Source organism: Suricata suricatta, chromosome 4 (assembly GCF_006229205.1).
Source record: "Suricata suricatta isolate VVHF042 chromosome 4, meerkat_22Aug2017_6uvM2_HiC, whole genome shotgun sequence".
In the NCBI taxonomy this organism is placed as follows: Eukaryota; Metazoa; Chordata; class Mammalia; order Carnivora; family Herpestidae; genus Suricata; species Suricata suricatta.
Genome location: NC_043703.1, coordinates 64,966,190 through 64,981,417, shown reverse-complemented (window position 1 = coordinate 64,981,417; position 15,228 = coordinate 64,966,190). Strand labels below are relative to the sequence as shown.

Here is a 15,228-nt window from a genome sequence, read left to right as displayed (position 1 = left end):
TGGGACATGGTTTCAACTTTTGGTTACACTGATTTTGTAGCACCTGTGAAATTTCAGAGTGGAAATGTTGAATAGACATCTTGAATTTGGATCTCCAAAGAGACAGGTAGAATGGGGATTTGGATTCAGGAGTCCTGAGCTTATATGTGGTAAACAGTAGCTAAAGATACAGATGTGGTGCTCGGGGACCCTGTGTGGAAGGACCAGAGAACATGACGCCACACCTTTTTCTGCAATTTCTGCTGGGAATCCTCTTTCCCCACAGCTGTACATGTTTGGCCGGTTTTGGTCATTCGAGAATCAGCTTAAGTGTCCCCCTCTCAGAAAGGCTCCCTTGACCACCTTACTGAGTTTCCATATTTCCATCACATGATGCTGTTTTAACGTTTCATAACACTATCTCAAATTATTTTCATTCATTACATCTGTTTTCCCCATCAAAATGTACTTGGCCTTAAGAACTTGTGTCTTCTTCACTGATATATTCCTGCTTTCTGGAATAAGACCTAGTACATAGTTCACAATCACAAATATTTATTGAAGGAATTAAGAAAAAAAATGGTGAGTAGAATGTTTGAGAAGAAATGAGCCGTCACCAGAAGGGTTTTTTTTTTTAATCTTTTGTTTATTTTGAGAGAGAGAGAGAGAGAGAGCAGGCAGGGGCGGGGCAGAGAGAGAGAGAGAGAGGGAGAGAGAGAGGGAGAGAGAGAGAGAGAGAGAGGGAGAGAGAGAGAGACTCCCAAGCAGGCTCCATACCATCTGCATGGAGCTTGACGTGGGGCTTGAACCCACGAACCATGAGATCACGACCTGAGCTGCAACCATGAGTCAGGCCTTTAACTGCGGGGCCCCCTAGGTGCCCCAACAAGAGGGTTTTTAAGTTAGGAGGAGAGAGCCCTCTGGATTCGGTGACAAGGTGGCCACATTGGTTTCATCCACGCGTACACTGGTGAGTAGCTGTGTGCTCAGGATGCCGCGTAGGGAACCGGGCCCTTCTGTAAGAGAGCTCACAGTCCAGTGGGGCCACAGTCTTCTAATTACTGACATAATAAACATGCCAGAGTAGAGGGTGCTGCGGGAGCAGATAATTGAGGGAATGACTTCAGAGAAAGCGGTGATTTGACTATAGTGCTGGGGACAGGAGCCAGGTTGTTTTAAGCTGAGGAGTGAGTAGGACCTGAGCCGGGTCAGCAAGTACACACACCTCTGAGGAGGTTGGCCAAGAGGGGAAAGATAGGGTTGTTGCTGCAGGTGGGTTTTTGGGTAGTGGGGGTAGTTTTTGGAACATGTTTCATACCTCTTGGAAATAATAAACAAGGTTTATTATAACTACTGCCATATAGCCTCTTAAAATGGAAGTTCTGTTGTTGTCATTGCTTATAACATATTCGAAATTTTATTGACTCTCACCTTTAGTTTGCCTCATTTCCTTTCACTTTAGACCTGTCTCTCATAAATTTGAACTTGGGAGTTCCAAATGTTTTAAAAATCTCACGTATAGGGACACACGGGTGGCTCAGTCAGTTGAGCGACTGACTTCAACTCAGATCATGGTTTGCCAATCATGAGTTCGAGCCCCGCATCAGACTTGCTGCTATCAGCATGGAGCCTGCATCGGATCCTGTCTCCCTCTCTCTGCAGCTCCCCTACTTGGGCTCTCTCTCTCAAAAACAAACATGTAAAATACACACACACACACACACACACACATACATATATATGTATATATAATATTTGGATAGATGGATGTAGTTACAGAAAAGACACATTAATTCTTCTGTTTGTTGATGCCTACTATGTGCTAAGCATAAATTAGATTCTTTATACACTCTTGTGTCTCATTTGCATGGACATATAGCATTTTTCTTAACTTTTTCTAATAGTTTAAAATGAAGCATATAAAAAACACTTTCTCTTGGTCGTTAGAATATCAGTCTTTAATTTGTCCTTGTGGGAATGAAGTTAAAAATCTTTAAGTGGAAATTGTTATAAACGTTTATCCTACTTAACAGCTATACTCGTGGATATAATTCATCAATCATCACTGGAGAAAGCAATTGTGCGGTTGTCTACAATTAGCAGGACAAAAACAGTTGATGAATGTGCAGCTAAATCAAAGTGCTCCCTAGGACAGGCTGAAATTATAAGCTGGGTCATTTAAAGGAATCTAACAAAGGATCTTTATAATTAAAACAAAGCAAGGTTAATGGGATGTAAAATTGCCTATAATATCATGGCAATAATAATTGGATTTTAAATTATTAAAATATGAATTGAACTATAAAGCAAATAAGAAAGGCTTTTTTAAATTATGGAATTTGAGTATCCTTCAAAATAAATTAATCATTTGCCTAAAATAAACCTTTATCACTCTTTTGAAAGCATTTAGGATATAATTAATTAATATACATAAAAAGCCAGTATCTATCGGTAGTTAGTACCAAATTTAACATAAGCCTCATGAGATTCCAAGTTTTTTTGTTCTTTAAAATAGTGAAAAATATATAGTTTACATTTCTTAGATTTAAAGAGGAAAAAACATATTGCCTCTAAGCATAATTCTTTAGTGATTATATAGCCCTGACTTGAATATTTTTTATTTTAATAATTTATTTAAAAATGAAATCAGTAAGCTTTGGTTTGAGTTTATCTATTTGTTTTGCCTCTTTGATTTGGCAAAAAATGTGTTAAAAAAACAACAGCTTCCAAAACTTTCCCACTAGATGAAAAACACTGCAAGGATGTTCTCACTCACTATTTGTATTCAATATTGGGCTGGAGGTCTTAGCCAGTTTAATTAGGCAAGTAGAATATTCTAAGATGTTTGAAAAAAGATAAAATCATAAGTGAAGTGAGCAAAGTCACAAGATATGAGGTCAGTATTCAAAAATCAGTGATAGAAAAAGGATCATAAACACATGCATCATGCATAGAAAACCAAAAATTTATAACAGCATTTATTTATAATATATATGAAGTATTGGAAGCTTAAATAAAGCAAAGCCATTATAATAGTATCAAAAATATGAACTACTTAGGGTTGTACTTAATAAAATTTGTGAAAGACCTGTATGATAAAAACTACAAAATATTCCTGTAAAAGAATTAAACAATAAATAAATGCAGAAATATGTATTCATGGATCAGAGGACCTAACATGGTTAAGATTTTAGTTCTTCTCAAACTGGTCTATAGACCCAAACCTGGTCAGGAATCCAGCAGGCTGTTTTGTTGTTGTTCTTGTTTAATAGAAATTAACACGCTTATTTTTAAATTTTGGTGAAAATACAAAGGACTAACAGTAGCCAAAACAAATAAAAAATGAACATAGTTGGAGGATTGGTATAAAGATGGATAGACCAATAAAATGGATTATTACACCTCAATAATAAAAAGACAAACTACCTAATACAAATTGGGCAAATGATTTGAATAGATGCAGTAACAAAGAAGATATACAGATGGGCAATCAATACATGAAAAGATGCCCCACATCATTATTCATTTGAGAAATCAATTTTTAACACAATGAGATAGCATTATGCACATACTGTAATCAATATAATTCAGTAGGTTGGCTATAGTAAGCCTTGGTGAGAATGTGGAGCCACTGGAACACTTATACCTTCCTAGTGGGCATGCACAATGGTACATCCACCTGAAAAAATTTGTCAGTGGCTTACAAGGTTAAACATGCACTTAACCATTTGACTTAGATATTTTCCCAAGAGAAATGAAAATATTGGTCCAAAAAAATTGGACCTGTAGGTGAATGTTCATAGCAGCTTTATTTATAAACGCCAAAGATGAAAATAACCCAAATGTCTATCCCTAGATAAATGGGTAAACTATTATGTAATGTTATATGGAATACTACTCAGCAATAGAACTTATGAGCCACTGGTGTGCACCACATACGTGGAACTAAAAAGTATTTTGTGAACCCAGGCCACCTGTGTGGCTCAGTTGTTTGAGCATCCAGTTCTTGATTTGGGGTCAGGTTATGATCTCACGGGTTCGTGGGATCGAGCCCTACATGGGGCTCTGCACTGGCAGTGTGGAGCCTGCTTGAGACTCCCTCTCTCCCTCCCTCCCTCCCTCCCTCTCCCTCTCCTTCTCTCTCTCTCGCTCTCCCTCCCTCTTCCTCTCTCTCTCTATCTCTCAATAAATAAGCATTTTAAAAAATATTTGTGAAGCTAAAGAAGCCAGACAGCAAAAATATGCTATGTGATTCCATTTATGGATATTAAAGAAAAAACAAAATTAGAGGGACAGAAAACAGTTCAATCCTTGCTGTGGGTGGCAGGAGAAAAGCAGAAGGGAACATTTTTGGGAAATGTTGTGGTTGTAGCAGTGGCCACTTAGAATGCATTTGTCAAAACTCATGAAACTGCGTTTAACAAGAGTTAATTTTATTATGTATAAACTATACCTCAATAAACCTCACTTAAAAATAAATTAAATAAAACAACTACAGTAGTGCTTCATTGCTTGTAAAGTTCTGTAAGATGACCTGAGAGGCTCTTACTTATCCGGCCTCCCTTGGCTCCCCACACTGACCCAGGTACCCTCCATTCACTCCTAAAGCACCTCTATGTCACCCTCATATTTCACTGTCCTTTACTGCCACAAAGAAAGCCCCTAATAATTTATTGTTAAGTGAATGGATGCCTAACTCTGCATCCCACTATTTGGAATACCCTGGGAGAAGCCATACCAATCTGATTATTTCCCAAACAAGTCAAACACAATTGCCTATTTGTGTGTCTTTGAGCAAGGCATTTAATCTCTCTAAGCCTTAGTTTTTTCATCAGTGTAGTGGGCTCACTGTGCTTGTCTAATAAGGTATCAAATGAAATGACACCTGTAATGCACTTAGCCTGATAGTTAATCAGTCCTCAGTGTTCCTGAAACATAACAGGGACTTGAGAAATGAGCATTTATTTATTATTATTAATTTTTAAGTGGCATTTGAGCTGGGGTTTGAAGACTGTGGACATAGGAGGTAGAGGACAGTAGAATACCTTACACATCCCATCAAGAGCACTGACAGGTTTTTGTGTGTTCTCAGTACGTTAGTGTCGCTACTCCCTCGTTGGCTATATCACATTTTATGCAGAACCCTAATACACACACAAGCCGAAGGATAGGGTGGCAATCATGACCTATTCAGAGGCTTCCTAGTATATTGTATTGCTTACTAGTCAAAACAGCAAAGATAAAACCCAAATGTTGCTTATTCTCTCCCTTCTTATCCAAAAGAAATGTGTTTTAGATGGCATCATTCTCTAGTTATTAGAATTCATCCTGGTAGATTCAACCATAAGAAATTGGATTTTTAATCAAGGGAGAAGCTCTTATTGGGACTTGTATTTATAGTATTTGTGACACCTTTATAATCTCTTTCCCTTAAAAAGGAGCCATACCAGTGAGGGTGCACAGAATTTGGTAAATTAACCAAAGAGCCCCTCCGGGAGAACACAATTTTTCCTGGCATCATTGTGGCTACTGGTGCAGTTATGTTTCATTTGCTTACAAATTTTTCTGCAAAATTGTCTTTATACACCCTCAATCCTCATTACTCGAAATTAAGTAGGATAAAATGGCTTGAAGCAGGTGTTCTTTTCTTTAGTCACTGCTACATCTCTGATCTTGAGCTGGTTTTTCTCAAGTCACCAAGTCCTGTTCCATCACTCTTCAGCCTTGTATTCCTGTTAGCATTGGCTGCCCTTCTCTTGGACATTACAACTTTGAGCTCTTGGCATCACAAAACTTAAGCTAGGCGCTTGATTATTTTGCCTGAAGTTAGCCCTAAAAGGAGGGAGTCTTCTGATCAGTATTTTGAAACTGTTTCCTTGGCCCCTAACAGTATATGAAATAAATTTAATGGGTTGCTATCAGCATTTTCAAAAATAGTAAACAGTAAATAATAGAAAAAATCATTGGATACAGGTAAAATTGTTTGCCAGAGGGGTTGCTGTCTGGATATGTAAGATGATGATATAAAGTGTATTCTCATAGTTTACTCACAGCTTAACAGCCGCCATTCTAAGCTGATTTCCCAGTTTATGTGTCTTAAAACACTTTCAACATTTCCTATTCTGATAGCAGCATTTTCGAAATCCATATTTTGAAATAAGTTACACAAATCCTTCATTCTAGTATTAGCTGGTTTTACATAGAAGAAGCTATGCAACTAGGCACTGAAGAGACTGGAAAGAAGAAAAGTAGGAGATTTGATATAAATTGACCTTTGTGGCTTGTAAACAAATTGAAAGTAACTTCCTTTGTATGTGCACCATAAAAGTTGACCTCCTTAATCTAGTGACCGAACTAGTATTAGATACCTGGAGACTCCTCGTAAGAAGTGGCCAACAATGTTGACTTCATGTATGCTTTTTATACTCTTTCTAATAATATTGTGTCTGAGGTAGTTAACTTGGGATAGATTTGGGGACTGGTACAATTAGGTGAAGCTAAATAAGCAGTGCCATGCTCCCCACATAAGAAGAGAGAAATGAAGCTCGCTAAGAAATCAAATCCAGATTTTGCCATCCTTCACACTGCATGAACTCATTGGTCCTCACATGTCAATGTGCATTAGTATCACAAGGATATTTATTAAACATATAGATGCTAGGGTCTCACCTCAGTCAGACCTGTGCAGTCAGAGTCTCTGCAGGGGAGTTATTTTACCGTTTCTAGTATGTTCTGCAAGTGATCAGGATATTCAGTGTACAGCAAACTTTGAGAACTGTTACACTTCATTCATTCATCTTACAAGCCATGTAAAATTATCACCATCTTTACCCACAACTGGAAATATAAATATGGTCATGAGCTGAGTCATTTTTTTCTATCTTGCACTAAGAAGTTTAATAACTGTTTTAGGTTCATGCTAGATTATAATATTTTTCTACAAAAAAACCAATATTTATGTATTTGAAGGTATAGACTTATTTGAAGCTGCAGACAGGTGATAAAAATAAATGCTTATCTGTGGATCCTTGTTTTCATCCAACACAATTCCCTAATTCCCAGAGTTTTTTTGTAACAGTTAATTATATGGAGGTGGGGTGAGAGGGTAGGATTTCAACCAATGCTAATTCCCTCTCCGCACCCCACGTTCTCTCTTTAATGCCTCTCTTTCTTCCATATCATGTCCTTAGATATCAATCTCAAGCTCCAAAAGTATCCATTATGTTTTATCTTTCTTCTCTCTAGTTCTTCCCAATCCAACCCCAGTCCTCCAGTGAATGTGAGACAAGTGTAGTTCTGATATTTTTACATAAGTTTTCATAGATTAATTTGGTCCAAAGACATGAATAATTAGTAGATTTTATCCTCTGGGAAAAATTTAGTATTTTAAGAGAATAACTCATATTGTGTATAATTTTTTTCCTACTAAATTTGATCAGTTTTTTGCTTCATGTATTTTGAAGTTTTCTTTTAGCTATACATATATTTCAAGCTATTATTTGTGGATTTTCCTCGTTACAATTATATAATGTACTTCGTTATCTTTAGCAACAATATTTAGCTTAAAGTGTACTTGTTTTAAATTCTGCTTTGTCTAATCACATTAGACATTCTATCTTGATAAAGATGTTAATGAAGACAAATTATTAATAGGAACTAAATTAAATTATGTATGTAAAAGTCATAGAAGCCAAAATGAAATGAAGTTGACAGTTGGGAGATTATCCCATATAAGAAACAGAACAGAGCCTCAGAGATTTATGGGCACCATACCATCTAGCATAATAACATATGTATTATTTTGTCTAAAAGATCTATATATATATATCTCATACCAAAACTCATAGGATTCAGTGAAGATAGGGCTCAAAAGAAAATTTTATCAGTAAATTACTACCTTTAAAGAAAGAGAAGAAAGATCTCAAATCAATAACCCAACCTTCCACCTTAAGAAACTAGAAAATAAAGGGACGCCTGGGTGGCTCAGTCAGTTAAGCATCAGACTTAGGCTCAGGTCATGATCTCACGGTTCGTGGGTTTGAGCCCCAGGTCAGGCTCTGTGCTGATAACTAGCTCAGAGAAACTAGCTAGCTAGCCTTCAGATTCTCTGTCTCCCTCTCTCTCTGACCCTCCCCTGCTCGCGCTGTCTCTCTCTCAAAAATAAATAAAACATTAAAAAAATAAAAAAAGAAAGAAACCAGAAAATAAAGAACTAATTCTAAAGCAACCAGAAGAAAGAAAATAATACAGAAGAAAGAAAATAATAAAGATGACAGTGTAAATAAATAATAAAAATAGAAAAGATGAATGAAACAAAATGTTGGTTCTTTGAAGTCAACAAAATTCAGAAATCTTTAGCTAGAATGAACAAGAAAAAAAGAAGACTCGAGTAACTAAACTATGAATAAAAATGTGAACATTATTACTAACATTACCAAAAAAAAAGCAGTAAAAGGGAATATTATATGCCTACATATTAGATAAAATGGAAACAATTCTGAGAAACATAAATAATACTAAAACAGACTCACTAAGAATTATAAATTTTGGGGTGCCTGGGTGGTTCAGTTGGTTAAGTGTCCCAATTTCAACTAAGATCATGATCTCACAATTCATGGGTTTGAGCCCCACATTGCACTGTGCTGACAGTGCCGAGCCTGCTGGGTGTTTTTTTTTTTCCTCTACCTGTTTTTCTCTGCCCCTCCTCTGCTTGTTTTCTCTCTCTCTCTCTCTCTCTCTCTTTCTCTCAAAAATAAACTTTAGGGGTGCCTGGGTGGCTCAGTCGGTTAAGCGTCCGGCTTCGGCTCAGGTCATGGTCTCACGCGGTTCCTGTGGGTTTGGGTTTGAGCCCCGTGTCAGGCTCTGTGCTGACAGCTAGCTCAGAGTCTGGAGCCTGCTTCAGATTCTGTGTCTCCCTCTCTCTTTCTCTCTGACCCTCCCCTGCTCAAGCCATCTCTCTCTCTCTGAAAAATAAATAAAACATTAAAAAATAAATAAACTCTAAGAAAGGAAATATAAATTCTGAGCATCCCTGTAACCATAAGAAGACTGAGTTAATCATAAAAACGAAAAACTTCCTACGGAGAAAAACTCATAATCATATGGTTCCTTGGTAAATCTATTAAACATTTCAAGAAGAATTGACAAGAATTTTCTCAGTCTTTAAATAGTAAAAGAAACACTAACTTGTTCTGCAAGACCAGTATTAAAATGAGATGAGGGGAATTCACTTTCAAATGTTCCCTCTCTGTAAAGAGAGGTTTCATACTATTTTTTCTTTCTAATCTTATACTCTGAACTTTTACCCACTGCTTAAATAAATAAAAAATAAAATAAATAAAATGAGATGAAGTTATCTGAAAACAAACAAGCTGCAAATCAGTGTCCCTCAACAAAATGCTGGCAAACCTAATACATCAATATATAGGAAACAGTATACACCTTGACCACGCGCAGTCTATTCCAGGAATACACAGTTGGTCAGCATATCACAGTCAATGAAGCGGCACTTGGGTGGCTCAGCCAGCTAAGCATTTGACTCTTGATTTCAGCTCAGGTCATGGCCTCACAGTTCATGAGTTCAAGCTTCACATCAGGCTCTGTGCTGACAGTATGGAGCCTGCTTGGGATTCTCTCATTCCCTCTCTCTCACTCTCTGCCCTCCCCTTCTCATGCTCACTCTCTCTCTCTCTCTCTCTCTTTCAATATTAATTAATTTTAAAAATACATTATTTTAGTTAAATGGTGGAGGGAAAAACTACATGAGCATCTCAACAGATACAGAAAAGCATTTGACAAAATCCAACACTGTTTCATGATATAAACACTTAAAATACTAGGAAAAGAAGGAACCTTTCTTGTTTGATAAAAGACATCAACAAACAAAAAAAGAACCCACAACTCACATTATGCTTAATTGAGAAAAACAGTTAGACTGTTTCCTCCTAAGATCAGGAGTAAGATAACGATGCCCACTCCACCAATGCTATTCAGTATTGTACCGGAGATTCTGACTGGAGCAATATGGAACAAAAAGAAATACAAAGTGTGCAGATTGGGAAAGAAGAAATAAAACTATATTTACAGAAGATAGGTATAGAAAACCCTAAAGAAACTTAAAAACAAATTATTTTTAACATAGTAATTGCTTATTGCAAAAGAAAAGAATGTAAAAAGACCTAATCACTGTTTATAATTGGCAAAATGAAAAGAATTAATGTTAGGATGCAGACAACAGAGGAGGGCACCAGTAAGCACAGAGGTTTCACTCCAAAAAATGTTGGTTAATAAAGATGCAATGCAAATAGAGAATTATTAGCGTTATTTTTTAAATTGTGATCTGGAACAAAGAACTTAATTTTTCTGAGCCTTCCTTGGTTTCTTATGTTTAAAAATGAAAATAATATATATCTCCAAGGATTCTTATGAGAATTGAGTATTATGTGTAAATTACCTATTTTATTACCTAGCTCTCAATAAGTAGTTTGGTGACAGCTGTTATGATCAATATCTTCCTCCTCCTCCTCCTCCTCCTCCATCTTCATCATCATCATCATCATCATGTGGCTTAAGCGAACAACCATTTTTTACCATTTTTTAATCTCTCGTTTGCATTGACTGGGCTCAGCTAAGCACTTTCTTTGCACCGTGTAGAGTTCCGTGGCACTGTAGTCATGTGAGAGGCTGGCTCTGGGCTGGGAACTCATCTAGGCCTGGGAGCCCCAGGTCCTCTAGTCTCTGCCTTGAGGCTCTCCACATAAGCTGAGCTTCTCTCCGCATTGCAGCAGATTCTAGAAGACAGAGTCCCAAGAATGAAAGGCAAAAGCTTCAAGGCATCTTAGACCCTAGCCTCAGAAGTCACAACACATCACTTCTGCTATATTCTGTGGGTCACAGGAAGTCACCACACACATCTAAAGGGAGCAGAAAACAACTCCTCATTTGAAAAATACATATTTTTAAATGTTTATTTATTTACTTTGAGAAAGAGGGAGGGAGAAAATCGCAAGTAGGCTCTGTGCCAGGCTTGATCTCATGAACTGAAACCAGGAGGTCATGACCCTGAGCTGAAATCAAGAGTCGGGTGCTTACCAGACTGAGCCGCCTCCTCTTTTTGATGGAACAATAACAATATCACACTGCAAAGAGCATGCGGGAAGAGAGAGATTGTTGCAATCATCTCTGGAAATACGCTTTGCCCCGTGCTATGAAGGAAGTATGAGGACGCTTTCTGTGTGCTTTTCCTGAAGGGAAGATCTTCAGACACATTGCTAGGTGAGGAGAACCAGGCATAGAAAAGACTGTGTGATACACTACTATTGGTGTAGGGATGTGGAAAAGAACATTTGTATATTCTTATGGATTTTTAAAAGTCTCTGAAACCATATGCAAGAAACGACCAACAGCAAGTGCCTGTTGAGGTTGGATATCAGGTCAAAAGGTAATATAGTGAGAGGCTTTTCACTGTATGTCTTATACTTTTTAGAACCAACTTGAATATTCAAATAACTTTGTTAAAAAGTTCAGTGCCTAGATTTCCTAATATATTTTCATCTAGCTTTTGTGTGAAAATTTACTTCCAAGATAAAGAAGTCTATTATTGTTTTAACCATGTCCTTCAAAAATGGTGCATTCTGTTGTTTTAACCATTTAAAACGCTAACAAAGAGCTTTGATTTTTTGCATTTACTAACTATTAAATTAATTGAATCATTCATTCACAGGACACGCTATTTAACAGAGGCATTGTTTTAAGACTTTTATGGTATATTTTTGTATTTTAGATGTCTTTAAATTATAATTTTGACTATGTTAATTTCATAATGTAACTTTAAATTTTATGAATAATTAACTGTCTTCAGTTCATAGATACTGAAATTTGATTATTAAAAAAATTGGATTAACCAAAGCTGTTAGGAGTAATAATTCTAAAGGTATCTTCCTTTTTAGATTACTGTGCCATGCTATGAAGGACCATATAGTGCGTGTCGCAAATGAAGCTGAGTTTATTTTGAACAGACAGAGAGCTGAGGATGTGCATAAGCATGCAGAGTTTGAGGTAAGGTTTTGGTGGCAGATTAGGTTCTGCTTCTCTGTTATAAGTCAGCTGTCTGTGATGGCAATCTTACATAAGTTTTCTTTATGGGAACAATTTCATTCAAATCATTTCAGTTCTTTTTTTTAACTTAATAAATGCCAAACACAGAGCACTAATTTTCACCTCATTTACAACATGCAGAGATCCCTCTTAATTATATGTCTAACCCTTTAATAGACTGAAGTTCTAAAGTGCTCTTAAAGGCAAATAAAATTTCATAATGCAATTACTTTAGCAATTTTTAGACTAGCAGAGTTCATACATTACTAAATATGGCTTATATGAAATAGGAGTTATAAGTGATTATATGAAAAAAACTCTGTTTTTCCAAGTATTCAATAATTTATTTACCAATGTATCCATCTTTAGAGAGGTCAAAGATCATTGCAGTTCTTATTTTATTGTTATAATTGATATTTTATGGACAATTGAAGCATTGCTATTATATGATATGCATGCAGATCTCTACGTTTATCTGGGAATATAATTATTTTAAGATCCTCATAAGTACCATGACTAATTATCATTTCCATTTTACATGAAAAAACTAAAGTATATTGAAATACTGTATATTCCATACTAACAGGTTTTATATATGAATATTATTGTTATATTTCTAGCATGTCAATAATTATTTGCCATTATTTGTATTGCCTCCATTCAGAATGGTGATTTCAGTGTTCTAAATTATAGCGATTACTTCAGTTCTTTCAATTTACAAAACAAACTTGGCTTCAGAAATAGGTGACCTGGCATTTGGCTTAGGTTGAACTGTCAGTGGTCTTGAGTATAATAAATAACCGTCCATTTATTTTCCTGATGCCCCATGCGAACAAGTGTAGCGTGGCTAGAAATCAGAGCCCAAGATTTCAGTTCTGATGAGGTGGTTATCTCCGCAAACCAGCTCTCTTGGTCATGCAAGTTTATGCCCTAGGCCTAGTAATCTCTGACCTCGCGGGCTGAAAAGCATGAGACAGAGAAATAGCTGTTGTCACTTTCATACTCTTAACCTCTGCTTCATTTGTCAGATGAGACAGCACACACTTGTCATGTGAGATTGCAACAACCTTATTTTGAAAAAAAAATACCAAATATTTTAAACTTTGATAACAGTATAGATAACAGTTGAGTGTTTATCAAAGTGAAGTTTTGTATCCCTTCAACATTAAATACCATTGGATATTTATCAGGGTATCCTATAATCTGGATGTCAAGACAATTCTGAGTTGTCTGGTCTTTGAAGAATATGTTTAGATATAAGATATGTCATGACTTTAAGCAAAATAGGAATATTCAATTAACTATTGACTTCTGTTAGTAAATAAGGTTTAGGTTATTAACTGAATTCCCGGCAGGATGAAATTTGAGTCATTCATACTTCTATTAAGAAAATCAAGATGCTTTGTTGGGATATAAGAAGATCAATATTTGTCATGTGAAAATATTTAAAATAGATTCTCAAGGAACTAGGTATTAGTAACAAGCTTTAACACATATTAACCTAGGTGAAATTAAGCTGAAGGCAGTGTTTCTCAACCTTTTTTTCATTATTTCCCGCTAAGCAATCTTTTTAGATTCTAATCACCCCCTCTCCATAAAATTTTATTTCTACCAATATGCTGTATATTTGTTTGTGTACCATGTACACATTTGTGCTTTATACATAAAAAGAATACAATTTTTTCACACCTCCCAACACCACTTTTCACCCCCTGGGGATGAGATCTTTCCTATTGAGGATGCATGGCTAAGAGTGATAAGAGGCCATGAGGTGGATGTGAAGACTCAGTGTTTTTTAGAATTATGTAAACATAAAATAAAATACTAATGTAAATCAAATTTGAGGGTATTATCCTTGCTATTTAATGGATTATACTGGTTTTTTTTTTAACTAAAATGTTTAAGTTTGTTCTGTTTAAGTTAGAGCTGTATTGGTAAATGCATTGATGTGTGTGTGTGTGTGTGTGTGTGTGTGTGTGTGTGTGTGTGTGTGTGTGTTTGTATGTGGTTCACGAAACATTTACCACTTTTAAATTATAAAAGATGTCACAAAAGCCATGGCATTTTACTAGGGCTTTTTGGGGGGAATTTCTCTGTCTCCCATATAAGCCTGTATTTAAGAGATAAAGTGTACTTAATTTGAGATGGGTACTTCACAGTTAAGTTTTTTTAGTTAACCATTGTAATTGTTAAGGAAGAAAAATAAAAATTTAATTTTGCTCTCCAATGAGCTAATGAAATATTAACCTCATTATGGAGGCAGATCATTGTACTAATTGGTGATTCCCTGTACAAAAAGATAAATTGGAAAATGAATTAATCCTTCTTAGATTACCGTAGGGTTATTTCTTTGAAAGAAATGACTTGGCGGTAGTAGTCGATATCAATAGGTAGACTGAAGGGATATGTTCAAATACCTTCCATGAAACAGATTTTTGCATAGTAAAGATGAATGTGAGCCAATTATATGTATTTTTTTAGATGTGAGACTTTTTTTTTACATACTTGGTAATGTTAAAATTTATAGTCAACCTACCCTATATAAAAATTACTATACAAAAAATCACACATAATTAAAGAGATGTTCATTTTCATCTTCGTATTGAACCTTTTTGATACACAGTGAGCATGAATAAAACAGCTGGCAGAACAGCTGATAATTAGGAAAGATACAAATAAGGTGGTTGTTTTCATAAGAACCTTTGAACACATTAAATTCTAGAGTTAGGAGAGATTGTAGAGAAAACCTTAGCTTATTATTTTACAAATGTGAAACTGATTGTAATGATGAAATAAAACAATTTTCATAAAGTGTGACATAAAATCTGGCCTAAATTCCTAAATCTTACTTTTCCTTGTACACCACATTGCCATTTATGAAATGGAAATATTAATTAAATAACAAGTTTTGGATCTGTATATAACTATCAGGAATGTAACTATTTTAAGTGCACTATATACTGTATTGGTTAAAATAATAATTAGATTTACATTTTTAATAAACCATTTTTCTAAAATGATTTTTTTTAATTTTATTGTTTTTTTGGAATGTATTAGAAACAGACTCAGAATTTTGGAAGCTGTAAATAACATCCAAATTCTATCCTATATACTTTATGTATAAGCACATAGAACACATTTTTACCAGTTTGA

At 35.6% G+C, this 15,228-nt stretch overlaps 1 protein-coding gene across 1 annotated transcript in view; it reads left to right on the top strand.

The window, feature by feature from the left end:
• The window catches only part of NBEA (neurobeachin), a 655,079-nt gene that overhangs the window by 349,033 nt on the left and 290,818 nt on the right, over positions 1-15,228 (top strand). Inside the window, exon 37 of the mRNA XM_029938475.1 lies at positions 11,928-12,036. Coding sequence (XP_029794335.1) covers positions 11,928-12,036 — 109 coding nt within the window. The remainder of the gene's footprint in view (positions 1-11,927; positions 12,037-15,228) is intronic.